Here is a 21,438-nt window from a genome sequence, read left to right on the forward strand (position 1 = left end):
TATATATATTAAGTTTATTTATTTGTTCATCCAAAAATCTTCTAAGATTATGAGATTGTGGGTTACGTCATTTGTTTGCAAATATACTCCCCACCCCACACACACACACACACACACAATCGCGCATACTGCTGCAGAAAACCAAACATAGTTCCACAAGTTGCCGAAGTGTGCCTGCCGACCACTGTTTTCCCTTTTTTCAGTGAAGTGAAACCACACTGAAATCGAATGGAATAGATCAGCAATTGCTCCACGATAACTGCGACACAAAGATCGTGTTTCGAAATATTACCACCAGGAAGCAGTGGTGGAAGAAAAGTGGCGCAACCAAGTATAACCAAGTTGAACTTTATGTGGCACAACAAAAGTTGCGCCTCTTAAGTTGCGCCACTAAAAACTGGGAGTTCACATATACAGCTACATTGTAAGTGCAATGTTCCACTAGCTTTGGTGACGCTTATGTTGGGTGTATTAACCGACTGTAGTAGAATGTGCCATGTTAAAGGTTGGCAGTATTGAAACTGTAACATCTTTGGACCAAAAAGTACGTGTGTGAAGTGTGATGTAAACATAAACATGTGTAGCAAAGTCCACCAATCGTCAAGTTATTGAATTGAGTGAGACTTAAACAAAATTACGGACAATGGAAACAGCATGGGAAAAGTTAGAAGTCAGACTTTCAGCCCCTGTTCTGAAAGCAATCAAGGATCTTGGGTTTAAATACATGACACCAGTGCAGGTACAAATTATAAAGTGAATCATAAATGTGTTGCGAACCTTTTTTTTATTAATGTGATGTAATCTGCTTGAAATTAGCCGTGTAAATTACGTAGTCATTTAAGACGGAATTCGATTTTTTTATTATTTTCATTTTCTAGCGCATAAGTTAAACGCTATTCTCTTGCAAGTAGCAAAGCTTTTACAATGTAAAGCAATTAAGCTTCAATGCGATAATTAATTTTGTGGCCCACAACTATCTAATTACACCCCGTGATATAGCGTATCCTGACGAATTGGGGAAAATAATCATTCTCGACGCTAGTTGAAATCCAAGTGAAGATGTCAACAAGGGAACAGCGAAGTTCTTTAAAGGGGATACCATTTGGAAAATATGTGTAGATATGTCGCACGTCTGTTTTACCTAACCTTCACTATGTACAGAATATTTTAGAAGATTTTTTGCACTGTTTTTGCTGAGAAAAGAGGGGAACGGAGGAGTATGTGTTTATCTTTAAAGTTTTGTAATACCGGTTTCCTAACGGGCGTACGAGCCCAGTATATCAGGATTACTTGATGACACAAATGAATTTTCATTTGCCATGTATTACATGTTCTTATCATTTCACTTATGGAAGAAGTGAGAGCATGAAGAGGAATACTTACATTTTCCTGCGTTCCTGAAATTATTATTATTATTATTTGTGAGTTTGCTATTCAGGTTATTCTGTCTTTGTGAGAATCTCTGTGCACATAGCAAATTTGGAGCAATCACTAGTACAAACTTTGTTTGCTGAATGTGCTCCATATTCCCACTTCTGCCAATGACCTTCACTGGCAAATGACATCTTCATAACCTATCTTTTTTCTACCAATATTTCTGTTTCTTTTTAATGCATTGTGTTTTTACCAATTCACATAATTGAGTAATGTAAGGATCCCAATAATGACTTATTAAATCTGTTTTCTTTGGATACTAGTAGGAGGATGCTTGTGTGTATACGGGACAATAAATCACTATAGATAATGAATGACAATTCATCATTTATGAGGATTGTCACAGAGAAACTTTGGGCCACCTCCCTGTCTTTCACTTCTGTATCTAGTTGCATAGTATCACACGGGACTCTGCTTCCCTAAGCAATCTGAGCATATGCTCTGTCTCTAATGACCTCATCATCGATGGGATATTAAACCCTTATCACCTTTACTGCCCCCCTCCCATTGAAGGATTGCCGAAGAACTGGATGTTGCAAGGGGTGGTCCTTAACTACAAGTAGTTTTCCAAGAGATAAAGTTTTTAGGTTCCGTAGTCCTTTTCCAGTCAACAAAAAACAGACTGTAAAAAACTTCTGCTGAAATTGGACAACTAGTAGATGATCTCAAAGTGCCTTGAAGTTAAATATTGTTTATCAATGGTTAATTCCATAAAAACTAATATACTTCTCCCCATTTCCACCTTTTTTTTTTTTTCTTTTCTAAGCGAGAACTTTGGTGACACATCCAAACCATACTAGCATTCAAAACAAAATGTTCCAAACGATCCCGAAAGTCATGACAAACTTAAGAAAACCCAGGTTTTCCTTAATGAGGAACACAATTTGCACAAAATAAACTTGTTTCTGTAAACAATATCTACAGAATCAAAACTCGATATGAGTGAAAAACCTTTGAACCTTAATTTTTTTTAAACAGTATTTAGTAATTTAGTCATTTTTTGAATGGGTTTCGAGGATGTTAGTGCTGATAGAAAATCTGTAAATGAAGAGAAATAACTCTGGTGCGTGCTGTATTGCAGTTGTTTTTTTTTCACCTTTGTTTACTTGCAGTATTGCTTGTTCTATATTTGAGTTACCTATTGTTGCATCATCATCAATTAAGAATAGAGTCAATGATTCAAAAATTAAATTCCAGAAATGGTTGCAAATTTTTGTTGCAATCCGCCTTGATGATATCTGAGTTAATGCTCTGGTAATTTAACACATGAGTAAGGAAATCATAAAGTGCTTTGATTGCTCCTGGTAAAAGAAACGGGGGATTGCAGAAGTGTCTGATTCCACCTGTTATTGAACCGTGACGTCACCAATATGGCGGAAACTACAATTCTCAACGTCTCCAATATGGCGCGTATGACGTCATTACATAAACACGACAACAAACACAAAAATACATATAAACCCAACAAACACATCTCCCTCAAAAAAAAAAAAAAAAAAAAAAAAAAAAAAAAAAAAAAAAAAAAAATAACCAGCGCGGGAAATTGGGGGTTTTTGGGTGGGAACAAACTAAATATAATAACATACAGACACACACCACGATCCTAAACCATACAAAACGACGACATAAAAACACCACAAAATTCCCAAATTCCGCTACACTTACAATATCGACAGGAATCGGTCACTTCCCTTCACCTACTTAGCCCAACGGCAATTGTCGATACTACAAAATGAAAAGCAACTACTCCAAAAATTATAATCACACCGCAACTATCGATACAACAAAACCAACAACTTAAAAAAAAAAAAAATTGGAACTGGACACTTCCCTTGACCTATATAGGTCAACAGCAGCTCAGGATACCAAAACACAAAGAGCTACGACACATTGGAATCGGACACTTCCCTTGACCTATGTAGGTCAATAGCAGCTCATGACACCAAAACACACAAATTGAATTGGTCACTTCCCATGACCTATATACAGGGCTATTACAAATGATTGAAGCGATTTCATAAATTCACTGTAGCTCCATTCATTGACATATGGTCACGACACACTACAGATACGTAGAAAAACTCATAAAGTTTTGTTCGGCTGAAGCCGCACTTCAGGTTTCTGCCACCAGAGCGCTCGAGAGCGCAGTGAGACAAAATGGCGACAGGAGCCGAGAAATCGTATGTCGTGCTTGAAATGCACTCACATCAGTCAGTCATAACAGTGCAACGACACTTCAGGACGAAGTTCAACAAAGATCCACCAACTGCTAACTCCATTCAGCGATGGTATGCACAGTTTAAAGCTTCTGGATGCCTCTGTAAGGGAAAATCAACGGGTCGGCCTGCAGTGAGCGAAGAAACGGTTGAAAGCGTGCGGGCAAGTTTCACGCGTAGCCTGCGGAAGTCGACGAATAAAGCAAGGAGGGAGCTAAACGTACCACAGCCGACGGTTTGGAAAATCTTACGGAAAAGGCTAAAGCAGAAGCCTTACCGTTTACAATTGCTACAAGCCCTGACACCCGATGACAAAGTCAAACGCTTTGAATTTTCGGCGCGGTTGCAACAGCTCATGGAAGAGGATGCGTTCAATGCGAAACTTGTTTTCAGTGATGAAGCAACATTTTTTCTTAATGGTGAAGTGAACAGACACAATGTGCGAATCTGGGCGGTAGGGGATCCTCACGCATTCGTGCAGCAAATTCGCAATTCACCAAAAGTTGACGTGTTTTGTGCAATCTCATGGTTTAAAGTTCTTCTGCAAAAAAAACGTTACAGGACACGTGTATCTGGACATGCTGGAAAATTGGCTCATGCCACAACTGGAGACCGACAGCGCCGACTTCATCTTTCAACAGGATGGTGCTCCACCGCACTTCCATCATGATGTTCGGCATTTCTTAAACAGGAGATTGGAAAACCGATGGATCGGTCGTGGTGGAGATCATGATCAGCAATTCATGTCATGGCCTCCACGCTCTCCCGACTTAACCCCATGCGATTTCTTTCTGTGGGGTTATGTGAAAGATTCAGTGTTTAAACCTCCTCTACCAAGAAACATGCCAGAACTGCGAGCTCGCATCAACGATGCTTTCGAACTCATTGATGGGGACATGCTGCGCCGAGTGTGGGAGGAACTTGATTATTGGCTTGATGTCTGCCGAATCACTAAAGGGGCACATATCGAACATTTGTGAATGCCTAAAAAAACGTTTTGAGTTTTTGTATGTGTGTGCAAAGCATTGTGAAAATATCTCAAATAATAAAGTTATTGTAGAGCTGTGAAATCGCTTCAATCATTTGTAATAACCCTGTATTTAAAATACAACTGACGATACCCAAAAAAATTGAAATCGAGTACTTCCCCTAAGATACATAAATCAACCACAAATACCGATACCAAAACATCTACCACCAACACATGCAGCAAATACCACCGACCCAACAACACATAAAAAAACCCGCCGAACATTATAACACACGAACAATAAACCTACAAAAAAGTTCCAGCATTACACACTAGGTCAGCCATCCCAATGACATACACACACACACACACACACACACACACACACACACACACACACACACACACAACCAAAACAAACCCCCAACTCACATATTCTGCTTGCATACACCGCATTTCACTATCTCTGCCACAAGCCCAAAAAGTTGCAGAAACTTAACCCTCATTTCTATTCTTCTATTACAGTCACGACCAATAAATGCACACTTCAAGCACCATCACCCGAATGAATCCAATACACCACATAACATGTGGACCATACACACACCACCAGAGGACACCATCAACCACAGCACACTCATAAACTAAACTCCACACTGTCATGACGTCACACACCACAATACCCTTACATCAGGGGTCAAAGCCGACGGGTGGGAATCAGACGCCTCCGTTGACCCCAGAAACAGACTCATTTGTGCATTCAGGCAAGAAGAAAAGAAGAGCACTTATTCCTTTTAGACAGGTTTTATGATGTAATGCTTTTGGTATTCGCTTCGAATGATATGTAAGACCTGGTACACAAAATATCCTGCCATTTGGATTGCCACATTGTTAACTCCACAAAACAGCTCACTGTGTTTTTGCATGAAAAGATGGTGATCAAGAACAGTAGAGCCATCATTGGACATTTCATTGCTACCTGTTATGTGAATCTTCTTGTCAAGTTCCTTTCTAGTTTGTATAAATCTTTTGAAGGCAGCCAATGGTAAAAGTTATGGCTCTGAATATTAGTAAGCCTCAGTTTGTTATCGAATATTATGTTTGCTACTGTCTTGTACTCTTTTTTTGTAGGCTGCCTGCATTCCATTACTGTTGAAAAATAAGGATGTCGCAGCTGAAGCAGTCACTGGAAGTGGTAAAACATTGGCATTCATAGTTCCCCTTTTGGAAATGCTTCAGGTATGTTAAAATTTGCTCTACACTTGACTCCTCAGTTGTGAGCAGTGAGTAGTTTTATTTATCATCAATACTTCAAGATATTTCAGCAAGTATCTTTTCAGTTATGATAATTGAATTACATTAGACAAGAATTTCACTCCGTGTGATTTAAAGAATTGCATTAGGACCAGTTTGTGGTGCCACCCACAGATTGCATTTGCAGAGGGCATGTTGGCGTATGTGGTGACACACTGTAGTGTGGTTGTTTCTTTCTGAATTGTTTATGAGTGCTCTTAATGATTCATTGGATTTTCTTGAGTGCTGTTTCTGAAAATAATGTTGAAAGAATTTGTTGCGGTTTGTTAGTGAGTTATTTTGATATTGGCAGTTATGGGCAATACCTTTGTTTTCAGGTTTGAAATTATTCGAGTGGTGTGTTGTTTATGATTGGAAATTTAATTTTATGGTTTGGCTTTCTATCTCTCTATCTATCTATCTACGTGATTACTCTGCTATTCACCCTGATTTCTCTTATTTTATCATGATGATCATTTCTCCCTAAGTAGGTGGGTGCCAACAGAACAGATGACAGCATCATCTGCAAACAGTCTAAGACAGCTACTCAGATTGTCTCCTATGCCGTTAATATAGATCAGGAACAATAGAGGGCCTATAACACTTCCTTGGGGAACACCGGATATTACTTCTGTTTTACTCGATGACTTTCAGTCTATTACTACGAATTGTGACCTTTCTGACAGGAAATCACGAATCCAGCCACACAACTGAGGCGATACTCCGTAGGCACGCAGTTTGGTTAGAAAACGCTTGTGAGGAACGGTGTTGAAAGCCTTCTGGAAATCTAAAAATATGGAATCAATTTGACATCCCCTGTCGAAAGCATTTATTACTTCATGAGTAAAAAGAGCTAGTTGTGTTTCACAAGAACAACATTTTCTGAAACCGTGCTGACTATGTGTCAATAAAACGTTTTTTTTGAGGTACTTCATAATGTTTAAATACAGTATATGTTCCAAAACCCTACTGCAAATCGACGTTAGTGATATAGGCCTGTAATTCAGCGGATTACTCCTACTTCCCTTTTTGGGTATTGGTGTGACTTGAGCAATTTTCCCGTCTTTAGGTACGGAACGTTCTGTGAGCGAGTGGTTGTATAAAATTGCTAAATATGGAGCTATTTTATCAGCATACTCTAAGAGGAACGTGACTGGTATACAATCTGGACCGGAGGCCTTGCCTTTATTAAGTTTTTGCTAGTCATAGAGAAGACACAGTTCATGAGTAGATTGCTGTGTGTCTCATCAGGGGACGACATGTTGACCACGACTGAATTCCTACAATTATTCAGTTTAACTGCGGAGGATGTGAAGTGTTATGTACATGGGGAGGATATGAGGTGAACCAAAGTTGCTGAATCATGCTCCAGGGACCAATATTATCCTTAGGGGTTCATGGTTTGAGAAGTCCAGGCTGGCCATTCTAGAGATAGTGTTGGTACCATAGACTTTGTTTTAGTGATGTAGGTAAGCTGAAGTTTGTTTATGTGTGAGGCTTTGTGGTATACTGCATTTTGAAGCTATGTGTGGGTTTGTGGCATCATAGACTTCATTTGAGCTGGGTTAACAGAAGCGTCCGATTCCACTTGTCTGCTTTGACCTATGTTGAAATGGTGTTGTGACACGTGATGTCACTATGACACAGAGTCTTTAAGTTGGTTATGTTAGTAGATGTCATGTTATTGTAGTTAGTGGTGCCCTCTGGTGGTATTGGATTGATTTGAGTTTTGGTTGTCATGGCGCTAATGCGGTTCTGAGTGTAGGTAGTGAGGTAACGTGGGTTGTGGAAGTTTCTTCAGTGAGTTATTAAAGTATTTTTTAGGTCTGATCAATTTGGTGTTTATTGTGCAGAAAGAAGCCTAATTTTTTTGTTACTTATTTGTTAGGTATGGATATGATGGTGAAGTAACCCGCCAGGTTAGCCGAGAGCACTAATGCGCTGCTTCCTGGACTCATGTAGGTGCGCCTATCTTGAATCAAATCCGCCTGGCGGATTGACGACAAGGACCAGTGTGCTGACCAGCCTGGATGTGGTTTTTAGACGGTTTCCTATACCCTACTAGGTGAATACTGGGTTGATCCCCACGGCCCGCCTCAGTTACACAACTCGCAGACATTTGGAACGCGTTCCCACTGTTTCATGATTTCTACTAGACACAGACAGCTGGGGTATACTGATTCTGTCACGGGGGTACGTATGGCGGCAGGAAGGGCATGTGGCCACTCCTTCGCACTAACCATGCCAAGTCCGATTGAAACAATGCCGACCCTGCGCAGATTGTGGGACAAGGGCTCAAGCGATAGGTTAGGATATGCTGGTCAAGTCCACTAGTGTATCATTACATTCTGAGATAGGTTTCCGCAGATGTTCAGTCTGATTTCTGAATATGTTAGATGTCATGTTTGTGGTAACAACATGAGGTTGGTAAAGAGTTCAGGCAGCTTGGGCCAGGGACATGTATATGTGGCATTCTTTGTCTCTGTAGTAATTGTGATGTTTTGTGTGTTTAATTGATGTAGTGAATATGGGTATTTGGGTTTTTGAGTTGTTGAGGTTTTGGTTCCACTTTTCAGAATTGTAGGTGTCGGTTCTTTGGTATCGATAGCTGTGGTTGAGCTGTAAAGGTAAAGAGAAATGCCCAATTCCACTTTTTGGGGTTGTAGATTTGCATTTGAACTATATAGGTCAAGGGAAATGTCCACTCCCCCTTTTCTGAGTTGTAGGTGTTTTTTTTTTTTTTTTTTTTATTGGTGGCTGTGGTTGAGCTACATAGGTCAAGGGAAATGTCCAATTCATTTGGTTTTGTTGGTGTAGTGGAATGCTGTAATTTAAATTTTTTTGGATATTGTTTGTTTTGGAATGGTGCAGTGTTTTTTATTGCTGTATATTTAGCTTGTCCCTGTCGTAATCCCCCAATTGTCTGCGGTTGTCCTGTTAGTTTCATTTTATTTTTAGAGTGAGACAATATTGTGTCAGTTGTATTTTTGTTCGTGTTCGTTAGCATGTGTATATAGTGACATCATTGCCATTTGTATATGCTGAAAGTAGCCATTTCCGCCATATTGACATTGGAATCAGACACTTCTGTAATGGTGTTCAAGTAAAATTTCTGATAACAATTCTTTTAATGTGGGGTTTTTTTTTTACATTTGTATTTGTTTTGGTATGTTGTCAATATTAGGATTGTTGTATTTATTTTTTTTCTCCAACCTAAAAAATACCCAAATTTCTGTAGTTGACCCATTAAAATCATGTTATTTGTGCAATTAAATATATTCTGTATTATTTGAGTCCGTTCATATGTGTTGTAATGAATGATATCATAGTCAGTATATTGTGTAAGCTTGAAAAATGGGTGGCCATTGCCTTTGTGAAGTTGGGGTCAAACCAACGGGTGGTGCCCCAATCTTCTGTTCTGTCGCAGATTTATGTTGGGCAAGATTTCCCTGGTGAATGATTTTAGTCATTTTTGTGATCACTTATCTCAAAATACATCATTCAGCATTCATATAATGTTTGAAAGTAAGAAACATAACAATTTTCCATAGTAAAAATTTATGAAAATTGACTTTTAGTCTTCTTTCGATAATTTTCCATTATGGTGCCAAAATGACCACTGAACAACACTGTATTATTTTGATCCATTGACTAACTTTATGTAAGATAAATGCTCGAATTTTTCATCTAATCGGTTGCCTAAGTTTTGCTTAAAAATGCTTATTTCTTATCTCTCCTTGTTCAAGTTTCCCTGTTTCTTCACAAACTAATCTCTCATTGCTACTCTGATTGAGCCTGCAATCGTAATCTGTATGTGTGTGTGTGTGTGTGTGTATGTGTGTGTGTGTGTGTTCATTAACATGATAATTGCCCCCTTTGAAGGAATTAATTACTCCTTTCTACACATTCTCTAATGCTGATATTTTTTTCAAGTACTGTTATTGTACCAGATGAATTCCCATTCATTTGTCATCGTATCCTAAGCCCCTAATGCTTTAGTAAGAAATTTACTTCTTTGAGCTTGCATTTGCAGAACCAATAATCTACACACCTCCTCTTGATTTGTGAGTGGATTAGGAAATTCCAAGTATCTCTAATTTGCCTGCTGATAGTGTCACCCAGTAAGTACTGGAGATGCAAGTCAGCCGAAGCATTCCGTACTTCTGCTAGCACTCACAGTGATGTACGATGGGAAAGAAAGAGAGTGTGTTAGCTGCTGGTTCTATGCAGACAATATGAAAGCAAGAGGTGAAGGAAAATAGTGACAGTCTCTAGTCAGTATACCACAACCTACAAAATTATTACACATTCAGTAGAAACTGGCAAACATTTGGACAACTAGGATTATTAATTTAATTCAGGTTGAGCTATTAGGTCTCAACCGGAACACAATCTCACGATTCTTGACATATTCAGAAAATACAGTCAAATATTTGTGGCAACAGTGAGGAAGAGAATAGTTTCAGTCTCAGCACTAGAAGTGCATTGCCTCTTTTCTCTCCTCCCATTGATCACATGGAAGTAGAATCCCATTGGCTATGCAAAACTGTTGCATTACCAGCCTATGAACAGTAGAGAACGACCGCTGTGGTTGCCACTGTCTCTGATATAGACTTTTGCCAAATTTTTGGTGCTATTGTAGTTCATTTGTGCATCAGTTTGAAGGATTTCTCACAGACCTTAGAAATATTAGTGTTTTACACCCTTTCCCTCTTCAGTGTATATCCCCAAAGCTGCCAGTTTTCCTCTTTCTTACTAATTGGAAATAGAAAGATTTGTAAATAGAAACAGAAAGATTTGTAGTTCTTGACAACTTACCTTTCAATAAAATATAAACACCTTTGTTTGCAGCAGTCCTCAGCTTGTTGCATTCATACAATTATTGAGTCACAGAAAGAGCTCTAGAATTCCTGTTAACTGCTTTAAGAATATCGTCTGCATGTGGAGAGTTGCCTGTGACTGCAGCATGCCCTTTCGATACCAATAATAATTAAACAAACTTCAGATAACTCTGAAAGTCATCCCAGAAGATGCCACATAAAGACCTCAGAGGGCATCCAACATTAGATGTAGACACATTTGGCATGGCTGGCAGGGGCAGATATTCATGCAGTATTGGGTTAAATGTCTATTATAGAGCAAGCCGTGAAGGACAACAGGAAGAAATGCAGATAGGAAATTAAATTTCAGGAATGAGAAATAAAAACTTTTAAGATTTGCTGATGGCACTGTAATTCTTTCAGAGCTGGCAGAGGACTTGGAAGAGTAGCTGAATGCAGTGGGTATTTCTTGAATAAATATTAAGAGATGTACGTCAAAAAAAGTAATAAAAAGGTAATCAAATGTAAATTAATTAGCTCAGTTGATGCCAAGAAACTAGATTAGAAAATGAGACACTAAATATAGTATACAAGTTTTACTATTTGGGTAGCAAAATAACTAATGATGTCCCTCATCGTGCCCAGAAATGAGGACATCCTACCAGTGATCCTTTCTACCCCTCCTAATATGGTATTCTACCACCCACCCAACCTTCAGAACACCCTGCTCCATCCCAGTGCCAATCCCATCCCCAACCCCTTGCCACAGGGGTCATATCCCTGTGAAAGACCCAGGTGTAAGATCCACTCGATTCACCCACGCAGCACATTCTATTCTGGTGCTGTCCCAGGCTTATCCTATCCCACTAGAGACTGGGCTGCTTGTGAAATCAGTCATGTCTCATACCACATTTGTGCACAGCATGTTGTGTGGACATGACTACCAACCAGCTGTTCACCAGAATGAATGGTCTCTGCCAAACTGTTTCCTCTTGACCATCTAGAGACAGAACACGATGCTGAGCACAACATGCTTGAGTTCCATGGCTGCTTCATAACCCATGCCATCTGGACCCTCTCCTCTGTCACCAGCTATTCTGCTCTATGCATGTCGGAGTAATCCTTGCAGCACAGCCTTTACTCCCACAATTCTCCTGACTTCAGGCACCGTTAACTTAATGTACCCACATCCCGTATCCAATAATCTCCCCTTTACCTGTCCTGTCACCCCCTTCCTTTCCACACCTCGACATTACGATGCTGGTACACTGCATGAACTCACCAGCTGTGTGCCCATGTGTAACATTTCTAGCCCATTCACCAGCCACCTCACCCTCTTGCATTCCTACCCCAGGCACTTGTAGCCTTTCTCCAAGCTGTCAGCTACTCTTCTTCAACCTCTCCTCTCACTCCCCACCTCTTTCTTTCCCTGATCACCCAGTCCCACACAATTCTTCAACCTAGTCCACATGCCGAACTGCAATCCCAGTACTGTTTGTCCAGCTGTTAAGTGTAACTGCACAGGTGTATGTAAGTGTGTGTACTTTAGCTCATTATCAGAAAGCTAACAGTTTTTGTTCTCTTTTATATGCCTTTTGATGACTCAACAGTTCTCAAGTTCATTTTATTTGTGAAATATTACTTATAACAACGAAAGTACTCCACACATCTGTCTTTACCTTTTTCTTTCTTTTGTTTTATGCTTGCAACACAAAACAGTCTCTTCCAGTGATTTCTTTGTTGCAGAAGCGTCCAGATAAACTGAAACGGCATGAAGTTGGTGCAATAGTAATTTCTCCAACACGTGAATTAGCCACACAAACTAATGAAGTCCTCTCACATTTTCTGAAGTATATCAGTAACCTTACACAGATTCTTGTTGTTGGTGGCACCACCATTGTGTCAGATGTGGAGAAATTTCGTAGTAATGGTGCCAACATCATCATTGCTACTCCTGGTCGCCTGGAGGATCTCCTTACTAGACAACAGGACATTAACCTTCCAGCTGCTGTGAAATCTTTGGTAAGTTTGCAATCAGATGTAATGCTTTGAAGAGTGGTGTAGTACTAATACACCCAAATTTTATCAAATCAGTGTCATTTCTTTTTTGCTGTTGTGCATGAAACAACTGTTTTAACACAGTTCACATCTTTTATGTATCTTCACTGAACCTAATACCAGTTCATAGATTTCATGTTACATGTAACCTTCTAATCGTTGTAAGTACTGTGACACACACAAAGGATAGTAAGTACTTACCAACTAACTAATGAAATGGTGAATTCATGGCTAGCAGCAAAAACTTGTCAGGCCTGAGCTTTCAAAACAGCAAATTATTCAGATTCCGTTGAATAACTTGTAGCTGAAAGAAATGAAAGGTAAAGATCTAGTATCCTGGCCTGACACGTTTGGAGACCCATTAGAAGATATGCTTTCAATGGCAGCTACTAGACAGTCCTGCTACATCAGCAGATGCTGGTGTCACCGCTACCACGGGGATGCACTTGCCTTGTCAGCCTATCAGCATCTGTGACTGTGCTTTAAAGCCAGCACCAAAGCAGCTCGGTAGTCAGTCCTGATTCACTGTGCCCACTACATGACATTTTTCAGTTCAGAATTCACATCATCTGATATTTTCAATCAAGGTTTATCCGCTGGACTTGTTATTCCACCATGCTCTCTCCATTGTCTATCCGTCTCTTATCGTGCCATCCTGTTTACTCTCTGCTGCTCACTGTTGATGCCTCAGCCAGTTGGCCAGTTTCTGCTGCTTCTTGACTTGTTTCCTGTCTTCTCAGATCACCGGCCACTGTAAAAGGAAACTGGAAAATGGAGAGAAAAGATTGTAATGGATGGAAATAGGCACAAAATAACAAAATGAGAAATGAAAAGTGATGTGAATAGAAAGAGGAGAATTAAAATACATAAATTTAGGGGAACAGGTGCTGAAGAAGAGGACTAAATAGGAGAGCAGTATCACTTAGAGGTTGTGGTTGTATTCTTCACTTCCCTTGTGACTAAGCAAACCCATGGCCAATATGCAGGGTGATTACAATTAAAGTTAAACTTTAAGAAACACTGTAGAAATACGGTAATGGCATCAAATTGCAATGGAATATTATCGGAGAAGGGTGAAAATGAATGACAGAAGAAAAGAATTAGTGTAAAAATTGATCAATAGATGGTGCTGTATGTGTCAGAATATGTAAATGAAAACACCTGCCATGCACACGACATATTCAATTTAGTATAAACACTCCGGGTACATGGCTTTCCCTCCTTTCGGATCTGTGACGTTCGCCGTGACTGTCTCAAAGCAGGATTGCGCTCTGCTTGTAAAGCTGTATTACAAGAATGATGACTGTGCCCTTGTCACTCTGCAGAAGTTCCACACAGAAGGGTGTGAAGAAAGGAGGCATAGGTCCAATGAGTGCCGGAGGTCTGGAGAAAATGCTTCAGAAATTCTGGAATAGGGGTTCTTTTGGTATGCAACCTGGTAGAAGGAGGAAACGAATTGATTTGACATCAGTGTAAGCAGTGGCTACAGCAATGCTGTAGGAGACAAGTGGTGGTGTGCAAACGTGTCGTGCGTGGAGAATTGACCGAAGAGTGGACATACGCGTGAGCACGGTGAGTAAAATCCTATGAAACATCCTTCTTTGCTATCCATTTAAAATTACCCTTGTGCACGAGTTGCTTCCTGTTAACCTGTGAACAAGAAAGACCTTTGCCTTGGAATTTCTTGTTTGCATGGAAGTGGACAATGATTGGCTGGGGAAGATTTTGTGGACACACGAAGCCCACTTCCATCTGGCAGGATATGTCAATACACAGAATTGTCAAAACTGGGCAACGGAATCCACATGCAACTCAACCAGTACCACTTCATCCTGAGAAGGTTTCTGTGGTGCGGGTTTACGGCATCATTTATAATAGTGCCACATTTTTTCGAAGAGACATGTGCTTCCGGTCCTGTTACCTGTACTGTCACTGGTAAGCACTATGAGTGTCTTTCGTGCAACCATGTCATGCCAGCTCTCCAAAGCGTGGATGTGCCTTTGAGATCATTTTTATGCAAGATGGTGCACCTCCGCACATTGCAAATCCAGTTAACCAGCTGTTGAAGTGCCATTTCGTAAATGCTAGAATTATCAGCCACCATTTTCCTACAGCTTGGCCATCCCAATCACCTACCTTAATACATGTGACTTCTGCTGTGGGGCTATCTGAAAGATCTTGTGTTCAGTGTTACGATTGCAAACTTAGCTGCATTGAAGGCATGCATTGCGCAACACATTTTGAATGTGACTCCAGAAACACTTCGATCAGTTGTGGGACATGCTGTTTCTCAATTTCAACCTGGAGAAAACAGTGGACAGCATATTGAACATGTTTTGCGCCAGTCACATGGAAATTAATAATCCAATTTGATTTTGATTGATGCTTTTTATGCAGTTTTTGGCCGCAGGGCAATTAAAAGCGGATGCGATTGATGCTTTTATGTGGTTTTTGGCCTCAGGACAATGGGAAACTGGTGTTATTGATACTTTTTATGCAGTTTTTGGCCTCAGGACAATTAAAAACTGATCTTTCCCATCCAATGTGATATGACCTTGCCTTGGTGAATGGACTTAGTTACTAACAGCATCACACCTGCACACTGAGTAGCACAGTTTGTTAATGTCAAATGTACACTTTGGGCATTGTATGATTCATTTGTATTCAACCACTATTAAATTGATGCTTACAGTGCCATCTTTTGTTACATTTTGTAACTATTTATTTTTCTTCTGCCGTATGTTTTCGCCATTTTCAGTTAATATCCATAGCTATTTGATGTCATTCTGACCATTGGTGTTATTTCTACAGTGGTTTGAAAGTTTAATTATAATCACCCTGTATTTGTAATCCCAAAACTAATGATCATTTGCAACCTACTTCACTATAGGCATTCACAGTGTATAGAATGTTAAAGAGATGTCAAGTGGAAGTCATGTGCTGCTATTGTGATGGTTATTTTGTTAACGGAAACCATAGAAAAGATAAATTTAGATTTGAACTGCTACTCTGCCAAATGTGAGTCCATTGTCTTAACCACTGTGTCACCTCTCTGTCCAGACAGGCTGACATGGAAAACTTGGTTGTTGGTACGGAAAAGTAAATAGTAAACTGCAGGAGCGTCTACAGAAAGGGCCCAGAACTGCTCTCATTAATAAACGGTCACACGCCCATATAGTACTAGGTACAGAAAGTTGGCTGAAACCAGATGTAAATAGTAATGAAATCCTAAACTCAGATTGGAATGTATACTGCAGAGACAGACTGGACAGTGAAGGGGGAGGCATGTTTATAGCAATAAGAAGTGCAATAGTATCGAAGGAAATTGACGGAGATCCGAAATGTGAAATGATTTAGGTGAAGGTCACGGTTAAAGCAGGCTCAGACATGGTAATTGGATGTCTCTATAGGCCCCCTGGCTCAGCAGCTGTTGTGGCTGAGCACCTGAAGAATAATTTGGAAAATATTTCGAGTAGATTTCCCCACCATGTTATAGTTCTGGGTGGAGATTTTAATTTGCCGGATATAGACTGGGAGACTCAGACATTCATTACGGGTGGCAGGGACAAAGAATCCAGTGAAATTTTTTTTAGTGCTTTATCTGAAAACTACCTGGAGCAGTTAAACAGAGAACCGACTCGTGGCGATAACATATTAGACCTTCTGGTGACAAACAGACCCGAACTATTTGAAAAAGTTAACGCAGAACAGGGAATCAGCGATCATAAAGCGGTTACGGCATCGATGATTTCAGCCGTAAATAGGAATATTAAAAAGGGTAGGAAGTTTTTTCTGTTTAGAAAAAGTGACAAAAAGCAAATTTCAGAGTACCTGTTGGCTCAACACAAAAGTTTTGTCTCAAGTACAGATAGTGTTGAGGATCAGTGGACAAAGTTCAAAACCATCGTACATAATGCGTTAGATGAGTATGTGCCAAGCAAGATCGTAAGAGATGGAAAAGAGCCACCGTGGTACAACAACCGAGTTAGAAAACTGCTGCGGAAGCAAAGGGAACTTCACAGCAAACATAAACATAGCCAAAGCCTTGCAGACAAACAAAAATTACGCGAAGCGAAATGTAGTGTGAGGAGGGCTATGCGAGAGGCGTTCAATGAATTCGAAAGTAAAGTTCTATGTACTGACTTGGCAGAAAATCCTAAGAAATTTTGGTCTTATGTCAAAGCGGTAGGTGGATCAAAACAAAATGTCCAGACACTCTGTGACCAAAATGGTACTGAAACAGAGGATGACAGACTAAAGGCCGAAATACTAAATGTCTTTTTCCAAAGTTGTTTCACAGATGACAAAATGGTAGATATCGAAATAGACGACAGAGGGATAGAGAAACAATTAAAATCGCTCAAAAGAGGAAAGGCCTCTGGACCTGATGGGATACCAGTTCAGTTTTACACAGAGTACGCGAAGGAACTTGCCCCCCTTCTTCCAGCGGTGTACCGTAGGTCTCTAGAAGAGTGTAGCGTTCCAAGGGATTGGAAGGGGGCACAGGTCATCCCCGTTTTCAAGAAGGGACGTCGAGCAGATGTGCAGAACTATAGACCTATATCTCTAACGTCGATCAGTTGTAGAATTTTGGAACACGTATTGTGTTCGAGTATAATGACTTTTCTGGAGACAAGAAATCTACTCTGTAGGAATCAGCATGGGTTTCGAAAAAGACGGTCATGTGAAACCCAGCTCGCGCTATTCGTCCACGAGACTCAGGGGCCATAGATACGGGTTCACAGGTAGATGCCGTGTTTCTTGACTTCCGCAAGGCGTTCGATACAGTTCCCCACAGTCGTTTAATGAACAAAGTAATAGCATATGGACTATCAGACCAATTGTGTGATTGGATTGAGGAGTTCCTAGATAACAGGACGCAGCATGTCATTCTCAATGGAGAGAAGTCTTACGAAGTAAGAGTGATTTCAGGTGTGCCGCAGGGGAGTGTCATAGGACCGTTGCTATTCACAATATACATAAATGACCTTGTGGATGACATCGGAAGTTCACTGAGGCTTTTTGCGGATGATGCTGTGGTGTATCGAGAGGTTGTAACAATGGAAAATTGTACTGAAATGCGGGAGGATCTGCAGCGAATTGACGCATGGTGCAGGGAATGGCAATTGAATCTCAATGTAGACAAGTGTAATGTGCTGCGAATACACAGAAAGATAGATCCTTTATCATTTAGCTACAAAATAGCAGGTCAGCAACTGGAAGCAGTTAATACCATAAATTTTCTGGGAGTACGCATTAGGAGTGATTTAAAATGGAATGATCATATAATGTTGATCGTCGGTAAAGCAGATGCCAGATTGAGATTAATTGGAAGAATCCTAAGGAAATGCAATCCGAAAACAAAGGAAGTAGGTTACAGTACGCTTGTTCGCCCACTGCTTGAATACTGCTCAGCAGTGTGGGATCCGTACCAGATAGGGTTGATAGAAGATATAGAGAAGATCCAACGGAGAGCAGCGTGCTTCGTTACAGGATCATTTAGTAATCGCGAAAGCGTTACGGAGATGATAGATAAACTCCAGTGGAAGACTCTGCAGGAGAGACGCTCAGTAGCTCGGTACGGGCTTTTGTCAAAGTTTCGAGAACATACCTTCACCGAAGAGTCAAGCAGTATATTGCTCCCTCCTACGTATATCTCGCGAAGAGACCATGAGGATAAAATCAGAGAGATTAGAGCCCACACAGAGGCATACCGACAATCCTTCTTTCCACGAACAATACGAGAATGGAATAGAACGGAGAACCGATAGAGGTACTCAAGGTACCCTCCGCCACACACCGTCAGGTGGCTTGCGGAGTATGGATATAGATAGATAGATAGAAAGATCTGAAAATGTGAGAACTTAGCAGTGACATAAATTAGTAGGCAGATCAGAGGTGAGTGGAGATGAGTATGACAAAAAGTGAGGGAAATTAAGAGTGAGACAAATGTACAGACAGAGAAAAATATAATTGAAATGAAAACAAGAGCAACAGTCCAAATATCATTGAGCCAGAAAACCACAGAAATACAGAGGATTTGCAGAAATATAGTCCATATTAATGTTCTTTTGTCAGCACCCCTGCTCTAGGTTTTTCAACATCTTCATCAGATCCTGTGCTCCATCTGAATCCTTTCCTTTTCATTGTTGTTAAGACCCCAGTGACTACCACTAATGTAAGACTGGTCCTGTGCATCCTACCACTACCTGCACCTGTCCTGTTACAATTTTACATGAAGAGGAGAGCCACCTGCAAAATAAGTCACATCGTATACAAACTAATGTGCATTCTCCAGCCTTTTATAGTGGCATGACAAGCACCAAATTATGAAAAGTGTGAATGGACACAAGCAGAGAATATGTATGGTAACAGATAGTACTGTGTTGTAGACCTTGCTCTTTGCTCTAGTAGTTATATTGGTGCCTCTCTTCCCACACGAGGTATCTGGATTTACATTCTGATACCAGTTCTCCAGAAATTTGCAGGTAGGAACTTTGTCCGCAGCGTGTGCCTGGTTGTCATCACCAACATGTCTTCAGTTTACAACCAGTTTTCTCCTAATCTTCTTGTATCATTCCTTTCTTTGTCTTTCTGTTTCTTGTAATTTATGATTTTCTCCCTCTCTACCATTTTTCCAGCATTTAGTGTCCCATAATTTTTGGCCCGTTTATTGCATACTTCCGCTCATCTCTGACTTCTGATTTTTCAATTGTTTTACTTTTTGCCAGATGCCAACAGTGCAGTTTCATCTCTCATCCATCCATGTTTATGCCTGATTTTTCCTGATTTGTTAGCTTCCTCCTCCAACCCTTTCCACTCTTCAGTCAGGAGCTGCACCTCATCCTGAAAACTATCAATTTTATGTCTTTCAGCCTTTGTCCGAGTGATCCCATTCGGTGAGTAGATTTCTTTTACCCGTATTGTAAATAACTGAAATATATGTCATAATTAGATAGAGTTTCAGAGTAATCTGGCAGTGTATGGGCTGATATTTCTGCTCTCAGCACTAAAAATTGCTTAAAGCTCATCTCAAAGTTACTTGTGACCTACATTTTCTATGTATTGTTTGTCTATTAATTCTTAATGCACAGGAGTTACTAGTTTTGGATGAAGCTGACAGGCTGTTAGACATGGGCTTTGAGAAGACTATATCTGTAATACTGCAGTACTTACCACGGCAGCGACGTACTGCATTGTTCTCTGCCACTCAAACTCGTGAACTAGAGCAGTTAGTACGTGCTGGAATGAGAAACCCAGTACTTGTCTCTGTCAAAGAGAAGGGGAAACAAAGGTTAGTGGCTCCTTTAAAATCTTCTTAATAACTTAAATATCCTTAAGAAGCATAGCTCTTCAGTCAAATATCTCTTTAATGAATTAGGACATACACTCCTGGAAATGGAAAAAAGAACATATTGACACCGGTGTGTCAGACCCACCATACTTGCTCCAGACACTGCGAGAGGGCTGTACAAGCAATGATCACACGCACGGCACAGCGGATACACCAGGAACCGCGGTGTTGGCCGTCGAATGGCGCTAGCTGCGCAGCATTTGTGCACCGCCGCCGTCTGTGTCAGCCAGTTTGCCGTGGCATACGGAGCTCCATCGCAGTCTTTAACACTGGTAGCATGCCGCGACAGCGTGGACGTGAACTGTATGTGCAGTTGACGGACTTTGAGCGAGGGCGTATAGTGGGCATGCGGGAGGCCGGGTGGACGTACCGCCGAATTGCTCAACACGTGGGGCGTGAGGTCTCCACAGTACATCGATGTTGTCGCCAGTGGTTGGCGGAAGGTGCACGTGCCCGTCGACCTGGGATCGGACCGCAGCGACGCACGAATGCACGCCAAGACCGTAGGATCCTACGCAGTGCCGTAGGGGACCGCAGCGCCACTTCCCAGCAAATTAGGGACACTGTTGCTCCTGGGGTATCGGCGAGGACCATTCGCAACCGTCTCCATGAAGCTGGGCTACGGTCCCGCACACCGTTAGGCCGTCTTCCGCTCACGCCCCAACATCGTGCAGCCCGCTTCCAGTGGTGTCGCGACAGGCATGAATGGAGGGACGAATGGAGACGTGTCGTCTTCAGCGATGAGAGTCGCTTCTGCCTTGGTGCCAATGATGGTCGTATGCGTGTTTGGCGCCGTGCAGGTGAGCGCCACAATCAGGACTGCATACGACCGAGGCACACAGGGCCAACACCCGGCATCATGGTGTGGGGAGCGATCTCCTACACTGGCCGTACACCACTGGTGATCGTCGAGGGGACACTGAATAGTGCACGGTACATCCAAACCGTCATCGAACCCATCGTTCTACCATTCCTAGACCGGCAAGGGAACTTGCTGTTCCAACAGGACAATGCACGTCCGCATGTATCCCGTGCCACCCAATGTGCTCTAGAAGGTGTAAGTCAACTACCCTGGCCAGCAAGATCTCCAGATCTGTCCCCCATTGAGCATGTTTGGGACTGGATGAAGCGTCGTCTCAAGCGGTCTGCACGTCCAGCACGAACGCTGGTCCAACTGAGGCGCCAGGTGGAAATGGCATGGCAAGCCGTTCCACAGGACTACATCCAGCATCTCTACGATTGTCTCCATGGGAGAATAGCAGCCTGCATTGCTGCGAAAGGTGGATATACACT

The 21,438-nt window shown here is 41.3% G+C and overlaps 1 protein-coding gene across 1 annotated transcript in view; it reads left to right on the forward strand.

The window, feature by feature from the left end:
- Positions 1-496: 496 nt before the first annotated feature.
- Positions 497-21,438, forward strand: part of LOC126419205 (ATP-dependent RNA helicase DDX55) — a 44,931-nt gene continuing 23,989 nt past the window's right edge. The window contains exons 1-4 of the mRNA XM_050086341.1: positions 497-739; positions 5,752-5,859; positions 12,480-12,755; positions 19,886-20,085. Of these exons, the coding sequence (XP_049942298.1) occupies positions 644-739; positions 5,752-5,859; positions 12,480-12,755; positions 19,886-20,085 (680 nt within the window). The 5' untranslated portion in view covers positions 497-643. The remainder of the gene's footprint in view (positions 740-5,751; positions 5,860-12,479; positions 12,756-19,885; positions 20,086-21,438) is intronic.

This window comes from Schistocerca serialis, chromosome 9 (assembly GCF_023864345.2).
Source record: "Schistocerca serialis cubense isolate TAMUIC-IGC-003099 chromosome 9, iqSchSeri2.2, whole genome shotgun sequence".
Taxonomy (NCBI): Eukaryota; Metazoa; Arthropoda; class Insecta; order Orthoptera; family Acrididae; genus Schistocerca; species Schistocerca serialis.